Raw genomic sequence first — 25,662 nt, 5'->3', positions numbered from 1 at the left:
AAACTCTCCCTTCAAATTAAAGAACGTATTTAAAAGGTTATAAATCGATAAGATTTATCCAAAATATTCGGATAGTGGTGTATATTAGATTTACCTTACTTACTTCGCTTTATTTCAATTTCTAATGAACGTAGTGAACTTAATATTTGTTTTTTTTTATTTTTGTTTCATTTATCGACTGTGTCGGTACGAAGTTTGCCGAGTCAGCTAGTGTTATATGTAACAAACGCATTGGACAAAAGCAACTGAGCAACTGAGGGACACGTTAAGGGTAGTGCATATTAATAGATAATACTTGATTAGATTCGACAAAATTTACTCATTTTGATTCACCCATTTTATTTGTGATTTTATTCACATAACTAGTATAAATATCGAACTTTATATTTATTAATAATAATAAAAACAAAATGTAGTTCAATTGTGCTAAAACAAATTATTTATATAATCATCAATATCATATACATATATGCATTTAGTTGTTAAATTTATGTAACTATTGATCGATAACCTTCATTCGTTACGCTTTATTTACTGACATCAGATTAAAACAGCTGCATAAAATTACTCATTGTTTAAACACTAATTACAATTCTATAAATCAGCGTATTGTTAAATTCTTAAACTTTGTTTTCCTGTATTTAATAGTTCGTGTAATATTGAAACATTTATAATTTTTGGGGGCCAAAACTGCCACCTAACTATATCCTTAACATTACACAATACTGATCAGCGCCATCTATCGTTTCATCTAGGAACTGCGTTAACCTGTGTGACTAATGACCTAAAAATTCAAATTATTACCGTTAAGTCGAAGGCGGCGCTGCCGTCGCATTCTAACTGAAAGACTGTCCCACTCGTCATCCATAATTGGTTGTCCTTCTCTTTCAGCTACAACAAAATAATGATTACAATATATTTTAAAATAATCTTTGCCATAATAGGTTAAATTACTTTAAATCCATGCATTAAATTAGTTTCGTAATTTAAAAAACATACTTTCATGAAAAAAGTTATTTCTCCTCTTCTCCATATTTACGCGAGCGAGCAGTGTTGTTTAGTGACTTTAGCATGCGACTCTCAAAACTGAGGTCGTAGGTTCGATCCTCGGCTGTGCCCCAATGGGATTCTTTCTATGTGCGCATTTAACAATCGCTCGAACGGTGAAGGAAAACATCGTGAAGAAACCGGCTTTTCTTAGACCGAAACAGTTGACGGCGTGCGTCATGTACAGATGGCTGATCACCTACTTGCCTATTAGATTAACAAATGATCATGAAACCCAGATCCAGGCCCAGATCTAAAAAATGTAGTAGCGCCATTGATCTTTTTTCATTTATGCTAGATTTAAACCGTAAAGTGTAGCGTAAAAATATAAATATTCAATTTAGTAACATATTATTGGGACCATATTAATTTCTAAGTTTATTATTATTTAAATAACAATAGTATAGCAGTGAAGTATACTTTATCATTTAATTATTTTACATTTTTAATTCTAAACAACTGGGCTGAAAGGTACCAGGGTTATCTAAGCGTGGTCCAACCGCCACTCATTTTGCCCACAATGCTAGAATTTATTTATTTATTAACACTTCGTTATATATGTAAAAAAAAATGAACTTAATTAAATTAAAAGGAGGGTAACTGGCGGCCTTATCGCTTTCGAGCGATCTCTTCCGGGCAACCACTGTGAGTAAAGAAAAAAATATATTAAATTACATAAAATACGCAAGAAGTGCAAAAATACATGTTATACACAGTTATTAAGACAAAACTAAACAGGAACAAACAAAACGAACTAAACTAAAAAGATGATATATTAAAAATAAAAAGTAAAAAGACACATAACTCACGATAATTTAAGATAAGTCTCACGTCAGTTAGTAGTTAGTAAGAAAGTTAGAGATACGATGTGGACAGGTAATGTTTGTACAGAAGAAATTTAAAGGAAGATAGAGAAGGAGCTAAGCGAATAGGGACGGGAAGTGAATTGCTGCTGAATAGAATGCTCGTAGTTACGAGCTGTTAAGAGCAAACAGCTTCAGATAATATTAAAACATACCTTCTTCGGTCCTGGTACGGGACTGCAACTGTGTGGCAACGCGTAGCCCACCCGCCATCAGGTCAGTTGACCTCTCAGTCTCCACACACTTGCGTCTTTCCTTTCCACCGGACTCTTTTATTAAACTTTCGTCGCTTTTCACCGAACAAACCTAAAAGTAAATATAATTATTATAAATGAAAAAATGTGCACTTTCGAATACACAGGACAAATCTAACACCAATTTCAAGGAATAATAATAATTATGCAGTACCCAGGATATATATTATTTTAATAGGTTACTGTACTTTTATAGCGGGCATACTAAGCGCTCACTAACCTAAATGAATCTGTATGAAATATGTTAAATTTTCTATAGATTATATCATCAAAACAAATAGTACTCTTTTACGCATTGTTTTCAAAATATAGGTTTGTAATATAACATAATTTCTATGCTTGTATCAAATTAAAATTGGTAAATACCAATATTTATTAACATACCAATGGCGCTACAACTTTTTAGGTCTGGACCTCAACTTCTGTATCTGTACCGTGATCATTTCTAAAACGCAAGTAGGTGATCACACCTTTGTACCTGATATGCACCCTCGACTTTTGGCTCTAAGGCGTGCTGGTTTCCTTACGATGTTTTCCTTCACCCTACAAGTGAATGTTAAATGCACACATAGATAGTCCATTGGTTCACAGTCAGAATCAAAAGTCGAAACTACGACCTGAAGGATGAGAATCGCACGTCGAAACCATAGAGAAGAGAAAAATTGTTTGTCACCTCGTCCTTGTTAATTTCCTCGTCACAGATGCGCTCCTGCTCCTTTGTGTGTCGTCTCTCTGTCAGTATCGTGCCATCTGGACGCAAAGCTCGCAACTCCTCCTACAAAATATGTTTTTTTCATTATAGAACTTTCGTGTAAACGTCCTCATTTTACGAAGACGCATGGTTTTTAATGCTATATATAAGGCATTATTTAATATGCTTGTGAACCAAAACAACTATTATTAAGTGGTTTAATAGTTGTTTTTATACAATAAAAATCAGAAAATCCTAATTTAGATTCAATTAGTACTGAATAGTCTCAATATACATCAATAACCAGTATTGAGCGATTACTGTGTGAGTAATATACTAATTTATATAGACGAGCTTGGAACTCGGCTTCTACAATTTAGTTTCAAAAATTATATATTTTTTAATAAGCCGTACCAAACAGTCTTCTAATGAGCAATATGACACTAAGTCTATCACGACGCTATAGAATCAACTTTCGTGAAAACAATGAAAGTTCATTGAGTCGCGGAAATCCAACCAGTTCTTGGAATATGTTAGAAATGAAATTTAACACAATCATGATGTGAATAAAACCGTTAGGTCAATAGACATGTACTAGATCAGCGGGTCATATAACATCTCTTTTATTACTGGGATCGCAGAATACTTTAATTTGATCTTTATAGCGTTGCAATATATTGGAATTATTATTGTTTTTTCGAAAGCTTTTGGGTTCATTTTATTCAGCTATATTTACTTTTTAAGATTTATCGTACAATTTTTTCACACGTATAGTCGCGGATCAGTGAGTAAGTATAATGTTTTGAAATGTTTGGTTTTTTCTTTTCTTTTAAATCACACAGTGTTTAATTCACTAACCGTGTCATCAGTGGTGATGGTAGTGTTGTAGGCGACAGTATCTTTGACAAGTGTAGGACCTCGTGGCACGAGGGCTAGCTGATGTTCTGTCTGGTTTTTCAAAGCATCGCGGATGTCTTCTTCCTTCGTTTCATTTACTGCTGCTATAAGAGCCTGAAACAAAAGAAAATTGGTTTAAATTATAAGTTATATGACCCTCTTATTAATAAAAATCAGTCCAATTCCACATTTTTAACTAAAGTACTGTCATGTCTTCATTTTAAAAAGAAAATAAAAGATAATTTTATAACTAGAATAATATTAAGGGAGGATAATTGAAAAAACAAAATATTATTATAATTCGCTTAGCATGTATAAATTCATATAACTAATCAAATATCTATGAAAATTTAATGATTTGAAAATTATTATAATTCATATTTTTTTTAATTCAATCTGTATTAAGTTACATCTACAAAATATTACGTTAGAAAAACTCGGGGAAAATAAGTGGTTCATGACTTTTAGAGGCACTTCATTGCAATTATATAAGTTTAGTTTTAGATTATTTTTCATATCTATGTATCTGTTCTTGATCATTTCACACTTTTAAATATTTTGAACGTTGGTTCCATTTTTGTATTACGAATTGGGGTTCTTACTTTACCTATGTAGTATAGCAAACAGCGAAATAAATATTTGTGTTTCGTTTATACTCTATGATTTGACACTGACAATAAAATTTCTGTTTGACGTTAACAAAGACCAAACAATTAAAACTTTTCTAAAGTTATGTTCTACCAAAAAGCCGCAAAATATTGGGAAAATGTTCCCTCCACTGTAGACGGTGTACTCGGAGGTTTTGGCTATATAACGGACATTGATATTGAAGGTTCTAAGGAATTTCTCAATGAAATATTATCTGTAAACAAACCTCCTGCACGGAACCGAGCATTAGATTGTGGATCCGGAATTGGCAGAGTTAGCAAAAACCTTTTACTGCCATATTTTGATAAGGTAGATTTGGTAGAGCAAGACGAAAAGTTTATAAGGACGGCCAAACAATTAATTGGGGATAATTGCAGATTAGGAACATTCTACCAGACTGGATTACAACTGTTTAAGCCGCAAGAAAGGTATGACGTCATCTGGTGCCAATGGGTCCTTGGACATCTGGACGATTATGATTTAATTAACTTTTTAGAGAGATGTAGAGATGCACTTCACAAAAATGGAATTATAGTGGCCAAGGAAAATGTATCAAGTAATGAATTGGAGTATGATGATGTTGATTCGTCTGTAACACGCCCAAGTTATTTGATGCTCAAAATTTTTGATGAAGCCAACTTGAAGGTGATAAAAACGAAGATTCAAACTGGTTTTCCTGATGATATCTATCCAGTATATATGTTTGCGTTGGAATCAAAACTCGAAAAGTAATCAAACTCGACAATAAATAAATTTATTATTTTAAAAATGTTTGTGGAAACCAAAATTCTATATTAATTAATACTTTGTTACAATGACAGATTAATCTGACAGTGGAGTATATATTCTGCATACTATATCTTTTGTATTAAAAATTTTACCTTATATAAAACAAATAACTAGATTAGATTGTGTCTCCTACTACTACTGCTACCAATAATGAACTGTTGATCTAATCAACAGTATGTTTTTTTACCAAAGTGAAATAAAGGAAAAGATGTAGTAGGCGGCCAAGTAATTGTTAAGACCTACAAAGAACTATTCAAAAGAATGATAAGAGATTACCACGTATTCGCAAAGTAACGGTCTGCGAATTCATAATCATAATGAAAAAGGCTTATCTATGTAGTGTCGAATCGTGTGCTGACTTCATCACGAACTTGGAGACGTGCCATAGTTGAGTGGATTCACAGCGGTTACGAAAGTCAATTTGAAGTTTTAATTCAATGCTGTTTCAAATCGTAAAACTTATTTGGCAAGTAGTTTTAAAGACAAAGAAAAATTTAAGAGAAAGATATATGAAAAGTGAATGCAATTCAAACAATTCAAAGGTAGGCTCGAAATAAGGTATTGCGGTAGGCACCTAAACTCTTGAATCCGGAGATATTTTATACTTTTAAACGATTGGATCTCTTTAATTTATCCGTTTTTTTTATATTTAAACACTTTAATAAATAGGTGTTAAAGCAACTTCTTAGTACCTTACATACCTAAACAGTCCTTCCATTAATTCGCCGTAAAGATGTCATATTCTTGGATTAATTCCAAAACAAAAAGTGTTGGCCCGATTGCGATTTGAAGTTATATATTAGCTTTATACAGTACATACATTTATACCATATACGTTACCAAAACAACTTCCGGCCGTATTCAAATACAGTCTTGAGTTTCCTTTGTCACAATGTTACGTACTAAAACCGCAAGAATTTCTAGACATAACAGAACTAAGAAACATGCTCATAAATTCTAATTATATATTCGCTTTTGTACACGTAGAAACGCTATAACCATGTTTCAAAGCTTTCAAGATTTACTTTAAATTTGTCAAAGGGGTTTAAAACAATAAATAATTGTTTAAAGCCCCTTTGACTTTGTCTTAACACTGCTTTTGAGATATTGGTTGTTAGATTGTAAGTGCTATACAAAACTTTTTGTTGAAGTTGTAATAATTTTATAAGGCCGGCTATTCCCTTCAGGCAGGCAGTTCACAGTATGAGTATATATATGAGAGGTGGCATCTCTAAACACAAATAACACATTGAATGAACACATTTTGGCACGATCGCAGGATTACCATGCGACATTAGGTTTGTTAAATAAACAAATTTTTATTCTTAATCTTTATATATATCATTGAATCTCTATTTTGCTTGGTCAGGGCATTACGCTTGTACAATATCACTAATTCTTTTTGCTGAATGTAGTTCGAAATTAATATACGACAATATTAATTTGCGCGCCATTTTGGTGCGTACAATAAATAATGTTACCATCTACAAACATCTAATAAAAATCCAACTAAAATGTATTTATTTTAATTCCTTGCATTATTAATTACAAAGTTTTAATTATCAAACGGTTCTAATTGCTGGGTAACTTAAAACATACTATACTAATAAGACAGGTAACAAAACCAGTTACCTGTCTTATCAGTTGTTCCTAAGATTGTGTCACATTAATTTAAGCCTAGAACTGTATTTTCTATATACTAGAATACATTTTTTTATTAAGACATTTCAATAAATTATTAAGTTAGCCTGCGTGACTTCAAATTTTTCCCCTTATAACGGTTAATTTTTATGCACTGGCAATACTAATATTCATGACAGCGACGCTCATACCGGCCAAGAAAAGTTTGTGGCACTGCAACACGGCACACTGTTACAATAATAAACACAACATTTTTGAATACTATTTATTTAAATAATGTCTGTCAGGCTAGCTACTTTAAAATGATTATGATTATGCTCACAAATTTTATTATTCAAATGCCATTTCAGAAGTAAAAGTAATTCGCAAACGAACCGGTTGTTTGTCGAACGGCGGATATTTCAATTCCAAGGAATGTAGCCCTTAATGAAATACAAAGAGAATAAAGGTGGCACGCACGTCCATTTAAATTGGAGTATTTGATTTGGTTTAAAAATCACCGGATCGTTCGATAACTCAGTAAGATAATGTAAGAACAACAATACTTTAATAGTGTTCAGACCTTGATCGTCATATTCCTTTAAAATAGAACGACACGACACAGTCGAATGGTCTACGTCAATTGCTGAAAATCACTTCAAACGTCGAGTTATGTAAGTAATTCAAATTGACGTATAATCAGTTGAAGAAGTTATATTTATTTTATACGTAAACCAGTAATACATTTAGCAACTAATTTAACTTAAAGAAAATTCTTACTTCTGTAATACATGCAAACATGTAACAAGACACGGGAATCCACTTAAATGTGACCAATGATTTGAATAAAATGTCAGCCGACTCTTTCATTATCTATCTGCATATATATTTCCTAAGTGGTATTGAGACTTAACGAACATGTAAGACTGAAAACTTGAATATTATTTTTAAACTATTACTCAACGATGAATTATTTATTAAAACCAGTGTAAGCCTTTAAGGCCTGGGCTTGAGATTTCTGTATCATTATCATTTGTCCAATAGGCAAGTAGGTGATCAGCCTCCTCCTCCGTGTGTTTGACACACGCTGTCAACTTTTCGGGTCTAAGGCAAGGCGATATTTCCACGACGTTTTCCTTCACCGTATGAGCGGATGATCAATGCGCATATAGACAGAAAGTCTGTTGGTGCACAGCCGGGAATTGAACCTACGACCTCAAGGATAAGGGTGGCACGCTAAAGCCACTAGGCCGACACTGCTCAAGTCAGATTATTTATATATCTTAATAATATATCAAAATATGTACCGATATCATACGCATTTGTATTAGGTAATAATACATATTACACTTTAACATTATTGGTTTATAATTTAATTGATAGCATTTTCTGTTGTGTTTTGAAATTACTATTTATATGAGAAACATAATTATTATCTGATCTAGGCAACGTAATAATCACTGAATCCGAATGTTACACGATACAAACACACTAACTTATAGTATCACAGATTCACTGCTTCTGCTTAGATAAGCATTGCGCCTACCCTATACTATTAATTACGTGGGACTCGGTGTACACTCACTCTTAACCCTGAATTATACCCTAAACCGCAATTGTCTCGATGCGGTAACGGCGGTATCTCGTCCGCCAAGCTCACCTCATTAATAGATGTTATAAATTATACAAAGTGTATTTTAGCACCCACAAATCATAATAATGATATCATTTCGAAACTAGCCTTATCAGTCATCAGGGTTATGAACCCACTAAGATATAACATCATAGAATATTGCAAAATTATTTTAACAAATGCCTGCGATTCAGTCTCATTGTTAAGAGAATATTAATGTTAGGTATTTATCAAGCCTACGCAGATCCGACCTAAAGATCGCCTCATCGGTGAAGTAAAACTATTAAGGGTATATTTGTAATCGAGCCATGTGAATTTTGTTAAATATATTTGCAAGTACATTATTTTAATGCTTAGCTTGTTACAAATAAAAACCAGTGGCGTTACAACTCCTTTAGATATGGCCCTCAGATAACTGTATCATCATTTGTCTAATAGGCAAGTAGTAGATCATCTTTCTGTGCTTGGCACACTCCGTCGACTTTCTGGGTTTTTGGCAAGCCGGTTTCCGCACGATGTTTTCCTTAACCTTCAAAGACTCACTTCAGCAGGGGATTGGGGACCTCAGAGATGAGAATCGCATGATATATCCGCCAAGCCAACACTCTTTTGTTAGCTTCTGATATTTAAATAAATTCTAAACATTTTTATGAAACATATTCTTAAGAATATTGCTACAAGTGCGCATGTGCAATAGTTATTCATTTGACTCGTTCGGTTGTTTACGAATTGACTCGACCATCTCCCCGAAGTGGGATGGTCGAGTCGGCGGAGGGAGTTGTGATTATAAGAGGTTGTGACACATGCGCACGGGCTTTTTCTTTGTAGAAGTTTGAAGTTATACAGTTCACGTAAAATCAGTGAAGTAAATTATAGTGAATTAAGTCATCATTGAAGTGCTTAATTTCCTACCCTAAGAACTAGATCAACTACCACTAACACTTTATACATAGGTATCTAGTAAAAAAAAGAGTTGGCGTTTAAGAAGAGTGGGGAGTTGAGAGTGTCTTGCTTGTTTCTGCTTGTTTCTACGCTTTTGATTTGCAGTTAATATAACGTCGGTAGTAAAAAACATTGACGTTCATAACCTTATAGGTTTCTAGCAATGCCCTCGCGTAGTGGAAACCAATCTAGTGGTAGTGAAAAGTCTAGTACGTCAGACTATAGATATGTTTCGTTAACATAAAAGTTTTATTTTACTTAGTTTTTAATTACTTCCTTTCAGATGATGATTTGTTCTATCATTCATAGTTTCCACAGCACACGCGATGACATATATCTTTTATGGATAATTTTTCACACCTTAGATTATTTTATTGCATTTTTATTAAGGATCCCTTTTTATTTGAAAATATAAATGAAGACGCAGTTTTCTAGTCCAGTAGTTTTTGTGTGAAACAGTACAAACATACAAACAAAAACACAAATGTTTCCTATCTATTATATTAGTATAGATATGAATATTATGATTTAAAGCAATGTCTCCATAATATAAAATAATATTGCAGTCGTTGGTCTTAAGTGTAATAATAGGCGTCTTAGATGTTGACTTCTAAAGGTTAATTATCATGTGCGCGGAAACTTAATTTCATTTATATTATCAAAGTTGCGATATCGTTGGACAATCTAATTAATCTATTTACTCCTTTAAGGTCTACAGTTTCCCGCAATATGTATATATTACTTGTAATTTCAGTAATTATTGATACCATACAAATTTAGTGTTAATTCATATACGTTTTGTCATTATGTGATAAAAACGATGCCACATGTATCAGGCAGCTTATTTAAGAGTAAAATTGCGAAAAAGGAAAGTTAAATACTATTTCGTATGACAAAGACAAACACCAAACATGTTTTTTTTAAACTATAGAATTACATCAACAAAATTACTGTGCACGAAAAACTGAAAAATAACGTTTTAAATTCAAAAGCCGTTCTAATTAACGAGCCTAACACGTGAGCGAGTAAGATAAGCGGTAACTTACGAGGGAAGATTAACTAAATTCTTATTAGAGCCGTGAATATAGACATTCCTATTGCATGTCTAATAAATAGCTAGGGCTAATTTTCAATTAATGAATGTCTTGCACCGCTGCGCTTATCCTATGCATCAGTGTCACAGGCTTTCTAGTGACATCGCCGAGCTTTAGATTGTACGATAATGCAACTGGGAATTTCTTGTGTGTGAATGATCTTAACTAGTTAAATGTTTTCATTTATTCTTTATTTGTATTGTATTGTTCATTGCTATGTCTTCTTCTTTAGTTCTTCATTACTGATTGTCTTGTTGGTGTTTCAAATCTTCCTTCTTTCTTCGGACAGCCTCAGCGCCTTTGCAATACTAAGGCCTGTAACCTTACCTTGATAGGTCAAGCGAAAAGCATATCGGCCTCGGGAGTCTCATGCCTTCCACTCTACCAGTAAACACAATTATCTCGAAGTTATCTATCTGGATCATAGGCTCAGGATCATTTGGTAACATACTGAAGAAAGACTGGTCGTCTTACAGTTGTCTAAGAATTGACAGGGAATCTTGATCATCCGCCACCAATACCACTTGTCAAGGGCATACTATCCATCCTCTTTTATCCTTCTCCTCCTCGGCTGCTCGCGCAGTCCAAGTTTCAGAGCCGTATAAGAAAATGTAGAACACTAGCGATTTGACCAATTCTTGGAAAATGGCTACGTTTGTAGAGTTGAAAACGAATGATATGTTTAAGTTGGATTCAAAGGAGAAATAAAGGATAAATGACATGAGACTGGCTGGTTGCAAGTAAGTTGTTAGAAATTTTAAGAATCCAGCATAAGTCTATGATATATATAAAATAGTAACAAAAGATAATCAACTGAGTTTTATAAATAGTGGTAATTTTATATCATACATAGTTTTTAATATGTTTTACACACGTTACAATAATTTGAAGGTTTTTTGTGAATCATATAGACAATGTATACAGATTATAGAGTACTTCTGAATCTATATTTTTATTTTACGATAACAATACTAATTAATTTTGGTGTTCATGTCCCAGGTGTCCCAGGTGTTATAAAACATCGAACACAAGACTGGAGGTTACATACAGTGCGCCACGGAACTCCAAGTCTTCACACGTTGCTATACATTGTTATTGTAAATATGTCGTTTATATAAAAATAAACTATAAAAGGCAATCGGGTTACCGCTGTTCAATGAAAATTGAACAATCTCCATGCAACGACCGACCTTCGGATACCTGTTGCACCACGACAAGTTGATTTCGATAGTCGATAGGCTTCACATTCCGCTTCATAAAATGAGGCGGTCATAAAACTCGGACTCACACCATAAAGAATTGATAATGAGAGCATATAACAAATAAAAAAATTGGATAAGTATATCTAGTTTATAGCTAATGACTCCTCCTAATATACCAAATAATAATAATACCTCCTCACCAGGTCACCTTGGTCACCGACCAGGCATGGGGTTGGTCTGGTCTGGTAGTCTTTCAAGCATATACCATTGCGGCGTATTCTTTAAGCAGACAAATTGAATAAAAATGCAACATGTTAACGCCATAAACAAAACATAACGTTTCTTACGTTACTAACCTAAACTACAAACAAATTTAATGATTTAATAACCTACATAACAGTGTAATGGTACAAAAAATAAAACATTACTACTAAGACTAATTTATGGTCGAAATACTTTAAGACCATATTTTATTTAATGGAGAAGTATTGAAGAGCCTTGACATTATAAAAACCAGATAAACCCCATACTCGGTACGATCATTAATTCTCTCGCTTTCGTTACAATATTAATGGCGCGAACATACGATTAATCTTGCGCATCCGCATCTCACCTTGCATTTCCTTTATTAGTTACAAGTGGATACGTGGGTGGTAGTTAAATCAACGATGCAAACTAATAGTCCTAACACAGGTATCACAAATTGGTATTATTTAATTGCAAATAGCTGATATAAGAACAAAACGTCGTTACGTCAGGACCAATTTTTTTTTGTGAAATACAGTTACAGTACATATACCTAGTACTATATAGTACATTTTATTATACTAATAAATGGTGTCTGCACACATCTATGAAATATTTCAGTGTATGAAGCAAAAATATGCTATCATCCTTCACTTAATCTTCCAAGTGCAAAGTAACAGCCTCACTTCACCGATGTCAAAGTGTCTGGTTAAACGACAATCAATTATTTACGGGTCAATGCGATTCAAATCAAATAATTAAATTATAGTGATAAATATGTTTATTGTTGCATTATTATAACAGACGCATTCATTGATTACATCACAGAGTGCCCAATGGAACTATAAATTATGTTTCGATAGATGCTATTTATTAGCCTTAGAAGTGTCAAACGTTAGAAATCATAGACGCGGCGTATAACTATAGAAATGTATTGTCTGTGGTTTTCTGCTTCCCGCTGCGCCAAACTAAACGCCTTTAGATCTACTATCAACCCTCAACTTTGTACTCTGTGGTGACAGCACCATTTTATCGACTATATTCTGTTATTTATGGTAAAGGCTGACAGGCCATTATTTCTTGCTTTGAAACAAGTGAAGTGACATTGACCTCGCATTGACTATTCGCGTTTATTATAGGCATTGCTTAACCTATGTTGTAATGAAATAAATATACGTTACTCTTCAAACACTAATTATGCATTTATTCTGACTTGTTAATTATATAGATTAAGAGAGAAAAGTAAAACATATTATTTGGTTTGATTTCATTACAGCCTGCCTGTACGCTAATTATCACTTTTTTTTACTACGTATTATTTAAATTAGTAACAGTAAATAATACCTTAAATCGTACATAAGTGCTAGCTATCACGTAATTTTCAATCAGTTTTTGATTTGATTTATTAATTTATATGAAGGTTTATATGCTTTGATGATTAATAAACAACTGATCATCTGGCATAGCCTATCTGCGGGACAAAGCAAGATCCGCCTGCAAATATAAATATATTTCAGCTTCAATGCACATTGTTTTACCTCTCCAACCGCTTTAAATTCACCGTATAACTCGAGATTACGGCCTCAACTCTACAATTTCATCAACATGCTGCACCCAGCCAATTGTCCTCTTTTGGAGCGTGCAATTTCAATAAATAGGAGAAAATACAGATCTAGATAATGTAATAAACACATTATAATCTATAATTCTATTGTTTTTCTATTACAATTGTATGTTTTAATTATGGTGCCATTTTTATAGCAACGTAATTCATAATCGTCTTTAATAGGTGAAAATAGTAAATATATGTATATTTTCTTTTTTAGTTTGGATCGCAATGAGGTGTATTGGTAGTTGCGGAGTGCAAGCGTTGTTTTGCGATTGTCGTAAAACCTTTATAACGTCACTTATGTAAATAATGTAAATTAAAATTCCCGTTTCAATTATCCGTTTAAGAAGCTTTATTCTTACGCAACAGATTTTTTTAGCACAGGGGGCAAACGGGCAGGATGCTCAGCTGACTTGATACTGCCCATGCCTATGGAAACTCTTAATGTCAGAGGGCTCGCGAGTGTGTTGCCGGCCATTGAAAAATTGGTAGGTTCTTTTCTTGAAGGACTCTATGTTTTAGGCAGTTAATACATTTATAAGAAATATATCATATCATATGTCATATCCAAGGTTTCATAAAGGAAAGACTAACTTGAAGTTGAACCTTGGGCTAACAAGAATAAGTTGTCATATGCATAAGACAGATGAGAGACTATAAATCCGGTAAAACTTGCTATATATGAGAGAAATCAATTTCTTTACTGACCCACTTGAAGTGCGCGGAAAGAAAATCGTCGGGAATCTACGACCAAATATGCAGGAGAAATTACCTCATTGGAAGCTGCAGGGCAAGTTAAGAAAGCAGCTTACTTCTTGAATACGGCGAAAAGAAATCTATTTTATAATAAAACTATGAAATAGATTCTTAATAGATTTAAATTCAACGTTTCACCCAGCACTGCCATTAGCAGAAGATACATAAGAGACCTATGACATAAATTTACAAAATACGGTACGGTCTTGTTACGAAAGGTAGTCGAAAATAAAGCCCTGTTGCTTTGGTTACGATTTTGACAGGCATAAGAAATGGTAACCATGGTAACGAATGCAACTGTTCAGTCAACATGTATAAGAATAAAATTTGATTTGATGATAAGAATTTATTATGAATTATTTTGCTTTTATATGATTCCAGTACCGAAATTACAAGACCAGATTTTAACAGGAAAAATCTAATTAATAAATATAAAAAAATCTGTATTTATATCAAAGTTAATATGTACAAAGTACTCTATCTTGGAGTTGCAAAAGACTTCACAAACATTAAGTAATGAATGTTTGATTGAACGATTTCTACCAGACAATGGATGTTAATGAGGCACGTGTTATAAAAAGATACGATTTCTGATATGACCTTTTAATTTAATCGCATTCCCAATGTTTATTAGCTTATATGCTTTGAATGAGGTTATGCTACCACTTACGCTTTACCTTACGTATTCAACTACATTTGATAACAGTTATGCATGACGTTTATATTTCACTCCGTTATTATTTATATGACTGACAAACAGCGTTATATGAAAGAAAATAACAACAGTATAAGTAAATAATCAGATATAGTATCTGTATCACACATTTACAGAGTTGATGATGGTGCGGGTGAAAATGAATAAATTTTGACGGTTTAAACATATTTAACTAAAACATTTTATGACCCTTGAAAAAATTAACATTTAATTGTAAAAAAAATTATGGGTACGCAATCACAGACACTATTTGAAGATTAGTTATGAAGTTTTATTGAGGTTAAAATAATGTTTTAAATAACAGTACCATACAAGTATGTACGCTAGCACTGATATTTGTTAATAATTTGTAAAGCTTTTTCGACCTTACTGTACAAAATCGTGACCTACTAAATTATACCATTTTGTATAAAGCGAACAATCAATTTTCCATTAAATAAATAACTTCCTAGGGTCAACTTAACCGGAAACCGATTGGTTTATTACTGAATGTTACTATAGATAATATACTCAATGTATACTTGATTTGAACTTAAAGAAGATATATTTTAACAAAAGATATCCGTGTCTCTATTGGTAACAATTATATATTTAGACAACCACTAAAAACTTCAACCTGTGACTTAAATCTCTGAATAACACTTGCTGAAGTCCACATTACATCAATAAAGTTTAAATGACAAATTGAAATAGTATTGAAATTCAAAGTATTAAAATGTATTATACGCACTTAGCTTAGGCCCGAGAGTAACAGTAGTATCTTATGTCATAAATATAACAGTAGGTCAGATATTAAGGGCATATTTCGTAATTCCAATCCTTAGCAAAACCAATATAAACAAAAGACAAATCTTGTAACAGAATATTACACGTACTAAACGGCTTTCCACTCGGCTTTGACTCAATTTAAATTGGCAATGTCCAACTCTTAAAGTCTAACCTACAGCGGCTACCGAGTTATAATGCCGCGCCTAAATTATAATTTACAGTTACGATTCGTGACCAGCAATGTTATATTGAATAAAAACATTAGCCTACTTATAGGCCCTTATTTCCCTGACCAATAAATCAATAGGTATAAGGATTATGTCGAATGGTTTGGCCTTAGAAATTGATGCTTACTGGAGCTATGTATCATGGAAACAGTGTTTGTTTCTAAGGCGAGAAATATCTAAGAATATTTATAAGAAAAAGGTGTTGAAAAAATAGGATTCAAATAAAATATTATTAAGTTTCATCAGGTGAGCCTCCTGCCCGTTTGCCCCCTGTTCTATAAAAAAAAAGTGTCTACTCGTAAATTTCAAACAATCACCTTCTAACTCAAAATTTCGGGCGTCCAACTTGACGTGAAGTGTCATTGAAAATCAACTTTTATCTTTAAACCAAGGGTGTAGGTTTTAGAAGAATACAAATTAGAACTTAAATGCAACATTAATTATTACACATTAAACTTTTTTTCATTAGATATACTTGGAATTAATAGGGTTTATACATAAATATTCGTATAATTCGAAGGCGATTATAATACATAGATACATTACAGGATGCGCCTACTGTTATTCAACATGGCTGCGACAATGGATTGACTATTAATGCGACTTTGATGGCCAAGTGACGATTTTAAACGGACTTCACGTAGCTTACATGGTTTTCATCTTGGAAATTATATTTGATGATACAAGTCGACATTCTATAACAAATCATAAGAAACGCGGTAAGATCAAAGACCCACTAAGAACAGTCTTAGATACTTAAGAATTTTAGTCTTTTCTTACGAAGTTAATGTTTTTAGTTTTATTTAAACAAATACACATAGGGTTTCAGTAGATAATCTTATTGTGATATCACAAAAAATATGTATATGATAATATGTACTGTATATGACTTTCTATATCATTCTACTTATGAAAGTATAGTTGTAAAATAAATTATATTCACAGATGGGTCAGTAAAGTAACAATCAAAATCCATCTAAATAGAAATGTTTTGCGGAAATGTATGCAAAACTTCCGATCGACTACCAAATTGGATAATTGTTTCTCAAACATCATAATATAAGTAGTGTATGAAGCAGAAGACTGTAAGTGTTCTTAAATTTATTAACAAAATATTGTATAACTAACGAACGCTACAAACAATATAACACAGCACAGCTGGACCGAAAAACGAATAATAACGTTAAGAAATATTACTGCAGTTACCTCTTAAATTACCTAGCATTCTATAAATCAGTTTGAAAGAGAACGCGTGCGTTTACTCGACGGCAAATTGTTGACCGTGGTCAGATAACACCCAGCGATATCACAGATTAGACATTGATACGGTGACTTAATGCAAATTAAAGTTATACTGTCACAGGTAATAATTATTATTAAATAATCAATCAAGTTGGGTCAACCTATAATAAGACAAAATATATCATTGCGATAAGGACAGAACAGATTACATCGAAAATATTATTTATAAAAATTTTTAATCTGTTTGATGAGACAATACTAATGATGTTGCAATTATATCAAGGTTGTTGTTTTTTTAAATAAAGTTTTGGAAATGAACGTGTTTTACACTATACAAACCATTAGAAAATTATGTTAATACATTTAAATCACGTGGGCTTTGCGAAACCTATGGCATGAAAGGTTTAGATGAATTATTTACTTCGTTTCTTTTTAAAGACTTTGTTCGAGATTTGACCACCAAAGATGCAAGTGGCGTGGCACTTTAAAAGAACAATTTGCTTGTCTTGTCACATAGCAAAAAGGCGAAAGCTTAAATGAATTAAAACTTATCAACAGGCGGTAATCTGCAAGGATCTGTAATTGATACCTTCTTCATTCAGCCGTCAGTTCGCAGGATTATTAAATAATGTTAACATTTTTGCGCTAGTTGTGCTGAGCTTGTGGTTCTTAAGAAATTAATTTTAATAGCTCATAATTGGTGCAATGGACTTCTTAACTATTATTATAGAGGCAGTTTTAATTAATTATCTATAGAGCTGTTATCTCCGTTCATTTTGTAATGCAATTTCGTATTTGTAGTTTTTATTAGTTGATTGAATTTTGCTATAAATATATTATACTATTTTTAGCAAATAATTGTTTCTTATGAACTTTAGAGTGGTAATATTTTATTAGTATAGTAAGTATGTTATAATGATCTTCATACAATTAAAACCACGTTGGTCCGTAGAATTAGAAATATGAGAGTGCAGGTTGAAGTGACTAGTGATTAAAAAACTTGACATTGCAAAGGCTAAAAACGTACCTGAGAACCAAGCATAAGCATTTCACGGAAATATCATCGGTATTCCCTCGATGTGCTCGCTCAACATTCTCATGTGGCCATAACAATAGGAGCATGAGGTTGCTCACCCTATTATATCAAATACCGTCATTGGTGCATTTTATGATGAATTGAATATTAAAGTTTAATTTCTGAAAAGGTTTTAGATCGAGGCAAATACTGTTTGTAAAATTCCCTCGGGGCTGATATATATAGTTATTTTATATATTTATATATCCTAATTTTCCTTGAGTATATATAATCTGGATTAAATCATCGAACGGTATGACAGCACGAGTTAAAAATCCCCGCATAAATACAAAAATGTTGCCTATAAAATTGTAGTATATAAAAACAACCAAATTCTAGGGTAACTATGTATATATATATTTATATCATTTTAGGGGACCACGTATCAATCCTAAAACTTTTAAAAGCAAAAGAACCATTTTATTGTATGAACTTAGACATAGATGAAAACTTTCGAAACAAGATTGCCACTTGAAAAATGAATATGAGATAAAAAGTCGGCGAATTTAGTAAGAAACAAAATATCGTAAACTTTAAATGAGGCTCTTTATGCAACACAATATTATCAAATATTTGTGTAATAAAATATAAGTGTTAAATTAGGTACTAGAAGCGAAGAAATGAGGTTACATTGAACGAATCGGAAGTGTAACAAGTGCTATTTCCCTGTGAATTTCTCACTGACATAAAATTTATATTGTTGAAAAACCTCACGGGAGAAACTCCGAATCTAACAATAGATAATAATTTTACACTTAATTATTGTTTTAATAAAGTTACGACAAAATTTCACAACACGTCTTTATTTGCAATCCGTAAATATATTGTCATTAAAAAGTAGGTAATGCTCACTAGGCCATCCAGAAATCACTGTTTAAATTTTTTTTGTTGTGTTGTGTGCGTTGTGTTTTGTTTGTAAGACATATGGTTAAATAGCTTTCTTTATAGCTACGTCGCAATGAGCTGATTAAATAAAATAAGACTCAATATGTTTTATATCTTATTTTAAATGTTAGTTTTGTAATTGTATAAGTCTGCAATTTGCTTTTTGTTAATTTAGTTTTGCATTTTTGGTCCGGAAATCACTTCAAAATCTTCCGATAGATTTTTTATACCTTATTTTAGATATAAGTTTTGTATTTGTATAAGACTGTAATTTACTTTTTGTTAATTTAGTTTTATTTTTTTTATTTTTGTGTTAAGCACATAAAAATAATAGAAACTCCGTTGTAACACGCAAGAAACGGAATCATCAACTGTATTAAAAATATTGTTGGGTTACTGGAGCCGACCCCTGATATCGTATAATTGAGAAGACAAAAAAATATTTTTTATTTTCGTGTAAATTTTTATAAAGTATAAATTTCATGTCACTTGCTTTATGTCTATGCTATATGATTGTAAATGGTATTGTTAACACTTAAACAATGGTAAAGAGGACCGTGATATGAATGTATTACGGATCCCAGACATGACATAAAAAAATAATGCTAAGAAGCTCATATAACTTGCATAATGCATACATTTGGTATTAATATTCGACCAGTAAGTAAATACTAGGGTTAAACACTGTCAAACCTGAGGCCGTGCGTTCAAATCTCGGCTTAATACTTACTCCTACGGTGAGGGCGAGAACAGTGATGTAACCGCCATGTATAAAAATCTACGACAGCATAAAAGGCTAATCAACTGCTTGTTTATTACTTTCCGCTACTCAACTTCAAAATTGTTCAAAGAAACAAAGCCTTTAACTGTTAGACAATTGTGCTTAATAGCAATATGCAGACTTTTTTTGAAACAAACACCCGTCACAACACATCAAACACAACGCAAACATATATAAGCAACCCAAAAAATTCACTTTCTTCGCCCAACGCATTTTTCTCCTTCCGAGGCCCTTTCACCTTTAACCACTTCCTTAACAACAAAATTATCACTAACAATTCAAAACTCACATCACATACACTAAAAATCTCAAAGGATATCTTGTCAACCTGTTCTATGCTGATACAGAAAAATCAGAGAAATGGATGAAATCTGCTGTCAAGACCTATAGACAGGCTTGTAGCGCTACTGGATTATCATTATTAGAAATTAAATAGCAAATAGTAGTAAAGCATTTGAGAGTTTGGAATATGAGATAGTGTCGCTATAAATATTTCGTCGGCCCTAACACAAAGTATATTAATCACAGGAGTTGCTGGCGGCGTACTGTAATTTCTAAGTACTGTAAAACAGTTCATAATAAACGTCTTGAGCATTGCTCCCCTACTTTAACGGGAAATATAGCGTAATTGTTCCTTCAATACAGTTAGCTGCTTATTATTGCATTTTCTCACTAATTCATTATGGCGTGTATCGATTTTAGAGAATTATGACACTTCAACGTGGATATAAAGTATCCGGCGTTGTTATAGTTCATGAGATACCAATGGATGCTGCTATAAGTCGGCAACGGCCTTGCAAGCCCTCTGGCAATGTGAGCGTCTATGGGGGGGGGGGGGGATCACTTAGCATCAGATGAGCCTGTCCGTTTGCCCCCTGTTATAAAAAAAAATGTCTGAAGGTAAAACTTCTTGTAAATTAGGATTCCTACTATTGTAATAATGAATCCTACCTCTAATACAATAAGCTAATAATAAATTTAATATATCAGCCTCTAAAGTATCCACAATTCTTCTATGTTCAATCAAATACGTCGATATAACTCTATGTAAATTGATCTATCGTATCGAATTAATGTGAATTTATTTTCGCATAAATCTTGGTATCGCGTGGGACAGTAATTGTCGTAATAGCTTTAATTGATAGAAAAGTGATTGCAGCTACTGTTTATTCAGCCTACGTTGAAAATATTTCATTAGTCCTAACATTGCCTAAGAGTTGTAATCTATCTAGCATGAAATATTAATATTTGAGTACGTTAATATTTACTTTACACCCCATTATAGAAGCTTTTGTCTTTTGGTCTTTGTACAAACAGAAAACAAGGTTCTCACGTATAAAACAATATTGCCAGTTATTTTTTTCTATTTATTTCAAAAATATTGGAAAAAAAAATCGCATTTAATTCCAATATTTAGTGATTTCCTGGAACAGATCGCTCGAAAGTGATAAGTCCGCTTTTTGCTCTCATTTTCATTTAATTATGTCAAATATTATCTGTATTCAACGTTAAGGGTTAATAAATATTTACAAAAATTATACAAACACGATTTTACTTATCTTTCTCGACTTGTTTCAAATGATATTTTATTATAATATACTATATTAACCCAGGATTATGGTGCTATCATTTACTACTGTATATATAGTTTTTTGTATATTCAGTTTTATATTTGTGTGCGAATTTTTTACTCATGTTGTTAGAAGATATATTAATCACATTTTAAACTAAACTTTACTTTTGTTATTAGTGATAAAATTACTAAATTTTAAAATTCCTCAACCCAATAGTTAAGGATAGATGTACACTTTAATCCAGATTATAATCAAGGAAAATTAGAGTTCAATTTCAACCTATGGGGTCATTTTATCAAGTGCTCATTATTAACCTGCTATTGGCAGCTGCAGGCGATGCAAGCTTCCTCATTGCTTCGACTATTCTCTACTATTGAGAATATGACGTTCTACATTAATCATTAATGAAATAATAGGGGCTTGCTGGGCTGTACGAGTTGTATGTCTTTATGAAATAGCAAGATTCTTGTTTAGGCACAGTGCTCTTAAAATACAGTTTATCGTATAAGAACGCTTTGTATAAGCTTCAATTTTAAGGGATAAAAGCGTTTTGGCAATGTTGCCTTCTTGTTGCATTGTTTAAAATGTAATGTAATAACTTTAGAAATGTTCCACAATGGTAATTATTATAGTAAATTAAATCCCTGACTTATAGCAAGCTCGAAGAATTCTGGGCGCGATTGATGGAGATAAACTCACTTCTGATTTACAGTAATAAACCACACCCAAACGCCGACCGTGTGAATTTATGAAACACAAGTTTCAAGCAATTATGTGAGTAAAATTATAAAATTCATAATTCGCTTCGGTGTCGCATTTACTTCCATGTAAAAATTTAGTCATAACTGTATAAGCGTCTCGTTGCTATATTCAAAATATTCGTTGTGGACACAATATGTTTTTTGTTACAATTAGAAGTTTTGGTGAATAAGAGAAAGGGTTCTCTTAATATTCTTAGACAACGATAGAAAAGTGTACATTTTAAAACGCTGGTAACCCAACTGCCAACATACATATATGGCCCAAGGACGAGAGCTGCAGTTTTCACTCATCAGTGAGTCACTTGTTTGTCGCTTCTCCTTTTACAAAATGATTTCTTTAAAATAAGCCTATATAGAATATTAGAAAAACTTTACAAAACCTCAATGTCGTACGTGTACAATGATTGTAGAATTAATCGTTATTTTACAGTTACATTTACTGTTGATAGGAGGTCAAAGAACTGCTCCTTTTACCAATATTTTGTACTATACGGGAGAAAGTTATAGCGAATTATCAGCTTTGTCATTATGAAACGATAAATAACGAATATAAGGAATTAATTGGCGCTTATATTGCATTCATAAAATAAATTCGGAAATGATTAGATTTTATTTAATGTGGTAAAATATTTGTCACTTTATAAAATATTTTTTCAGTCGCACAATTTATATTTATATTAATTAATATTATATATAGCCCAAGCATTAAAAGACATATGTTGCACGCCACATATATTATTTTACACATATGGGTAACATAGATTTGGGTAAAACAAGCACGTTATAGTTTCAAAGCCAGATTGATTACTTCCCAAAATTGTATCTCGGACTCTCTAACCTTTATTTTTCTTTATTTAGTTATTTCAAGTACAAAATACCTACAAGTATAATATTTGGTATTTTAAATATTATAAATGTTTTTAACAATATCATTTATGTAATAGTACTGTAAAATAGTTATGTCACTATTCAGAGATTTTCAGAATAAAATTTGCATGTTGATGGGTAAAAACCGAGTCTACTGTGTACACGTAAAAATACAGTTGATCCCACACATCATTGCGGTTACGTGAATTCCAAAGTATTTATATTATTGTCGTCATATTTCATACGTTAAATAATATTTTTCATAAGTTTTACGTCAGTTCCTGTTGAACAGTGCTCGTTGATACATTATATTTCCGTTCTTAAAGCTAAAGATATCCTTCATGTCCTGAGAAACAACGAATTACATAATGACCTAGTTTTTTCTAAAAACTGCTAATTGTTAAGAACGGTGTCGACTTGAGAAAGTGAACACGTAATATTTGACTTTGCATCTATTATTAAGTTAATTACAAGTTGATATTATGTAATTTATCGATACGTAATTGTTAGTTTTAATCACTTTTGTAATGGGATTTTATTATCTTTACCGTAGTTTGTGTACCTAAAGTAACAAGACATTTTTTATTAATACAATATTGCACTACTGTGTACATTAAATTATCTAATAGAGCATATTAATTTTGAAATATTATAAATGATACATTATGTTGGCAGTGCTTTTTGAGACAATTTACCTACGTTTACGAATTTTGATAAAAGAATTGGATAATATATATGAGTAATTGTTTGTAATACAAAAATGTTTCATTTATCATACAAAAACTTGGTCTTCGCATCATATTTCTATATCTGTTTGCTTTTTTCCCAACAGATCACTTATCACCGTGCCTAGAAAAACAATTTTCAAACAAAAATGATCCAATATTTCCATCCGATTGTATCAAAGCAAATAAGTATTAAATAGACGTATTGATTGTCATTTCTAGCAATCACCACAATAACAAAGAAATCTCATCACACATAAGTATCATGGACGCAATAAAGCTTTCTAATTCATAAAATTCAAGTCATTGATCACAAAAACGACCATTCAGGTTTATGAACCTTTACTTTCTATAATCGAGGCAAATATTATTACTATATTGAAATCTAGAAGTTTGTCAAGTAAATATTAAGTCAAGAAAAATAAAATAGAGTTAGTTTGCATATACCATCACATATAAAATAACAGGGTTATTCTGAGTTTAATGATATCTTATTATATGATATGTTATCAATTTTACCACTTTTCCTTCGTTTTATCAATTTTAAAACGAATTTTTGCCTTTGTTTAATGAGTAGCTAAGTTTTATACTATGGCCAGACTGAAGCTGCTTGAAAATGATTACCGAAATGAAATGAATCATTGAATGATTGGCAATGTCATTTAAAAACTAAATATTCATAAACGATCCCTAATCTAAGAAGAACAAGCCAAGAGTTTTCTCTGTTTGTTTTTCTGTCGGGTTTAATTTTTCCACTTTCTTTAATCATATATTTATAATAAAAAAATTCCTAATAGGATTATTCAAGTTATGCATATAAAGTTTTAAGAATAACATCCATATTAATATTATAAAGAGAAAAGATTTTATTGTTTGTTTATTTGCATTTAATAGGCTCCAAAACTACTGGACCGAATTAAAAAAAACTTTCACAATAAGAATCCTGACGAACAAAGGTTTTAGAATATTGTCAAAAAGTTATTTCTGTAAGTCAATTAATTCTAAGTATCTAGGTGTCACTTAAGTTCTATATGAAATTACGATAGTATAGTGTTACCCAAGCTGTGATAAAGACCAATAAAATGGCCTAAATCGCCTACGATACAGAGACTATTGACAATAGAGCAAAGTGATGTACCACAATTTTCATTAAATTCATATTTACGAAAATGTCCACATGCTACAATAAATATTCTTTTTGCATTTATTCAACTTTTTATTAAAGTCTGTTTACCTAGGTATAAAACGTGCTACAACTGAATTATCGTGGATGGAACCGCAGAGCACAGCTAGAATTATATAATACTAATAACCCACAACGTTGCAGCCCCCTTTGTAGTACCTTAAATTTTCCTCCTCCGTGGAATATTGAGTGACCAATTGAGCAACGAATTTACAACAGTTATTACTAATATATTATATTGCATAACAAGATAAATGAATCGCCCATTTTAACTAGCATTCGCCTCGTGATTTCAATCAAAACTTTCACTATCAATGATACTTATCTCCAATCTTAACATGTTACAATATTAAGCGGAAAAAACACGACCAGTTAATAATTAACTACTTAATGAGATAAATTTACAACACTTTAAAGAGATAATGAATATAAAGTTCACTTTTCGCTCATTTTATTGATTTTCGTTCAATTATAACACATTTTTAAATCGCTTAAATAATAAATTAGTAAATACAAATAAATTGTAAAAATTAAATTAAAGGGAGATTCAATCAAGAAATATAATATT

General features: G+C 32.0%; 2 protein-coding genes across 3 annotated transcripts in view; one reads left to right on the top strand and one right to left on the bottom strand.

The window, feature by feature from the left end:
* The window catches only part of LOC123709270 (serine/arginine repetitive matrix protein 1), an 80,453-nt gene that overhangs the window by 8,503 nt on the left and 46,288 nt on the right, over positions 1–25,662 (bottom strand). For both annotated transcript variants that reach the window (XM_045660455.1, XM_045660454.1), the window contains 4 exons: positions 3,714–3,866; positions 2,838–2,939; positions 2,066–2,216; positions 805–891 (listed from right to left, as the gene is read on the bottom strand). In XM_045660455.1, coding sequence (XP_045516411.1) covers positions 805–891; positions 2,066–2,216; positions 2,838–2,939; positions 3,714–3,866 — 493 coding nt within the window. The remainder of the gene's footprint in view (positions 1–804; positions 892–2,065; positions 2,217–2,837; positions 2,940–3,713; positions 3,867–25,662) is intronic.
* On the top strand, positions 4,441–6,516 carry LOC123709271 (N-terminal Xaa-Pro-Lys N-methyltransferase 1-A-like). Its single transcript, XM_045660456.1, has 2 exons — positions 4,441–5,731; positions 6,377–6,516. The coding sequence occupies exon 1, from the start codon at positions 4,485–4,487 to the stop codon at positions 5,130–5,132; it is 648 nt and encodes a 215-aa protein (XP_045516412.1). The 5' UTR covers positions 4,441–4,484; the 3' UTR covers positions 5,133–5,731; positions 6,377–6,516.

The sequence above is a fragment of the Pieris brassicae genome, chromosome 5 (genome assembly GCF_905147105.1).
Source record: "Pieris brassicae chromosome 5, ilPieBrab1.1, whole genome shotgun sequence".
Lineage (NCBI taxonomy): Eukaryota > Metazoa > Arthropoda > Insecta > Lepidoptera > Pieridae > Pieris > Pieris brassicae.
Note: the sequence above shows the minus strand (reverse complement) of the source record. Positions and strands in the feature narration are given on the sequence as shown.

Excerpts from the sequence above, each read along its gene's own strand:
- LOC123709271 (XM_045660456.1), top strand. The coding sequence starts at position 4,485 with ATGTTCTACCAAAAAGCCGCAAAATATTGGGAAAATGTTCCCTCCACT.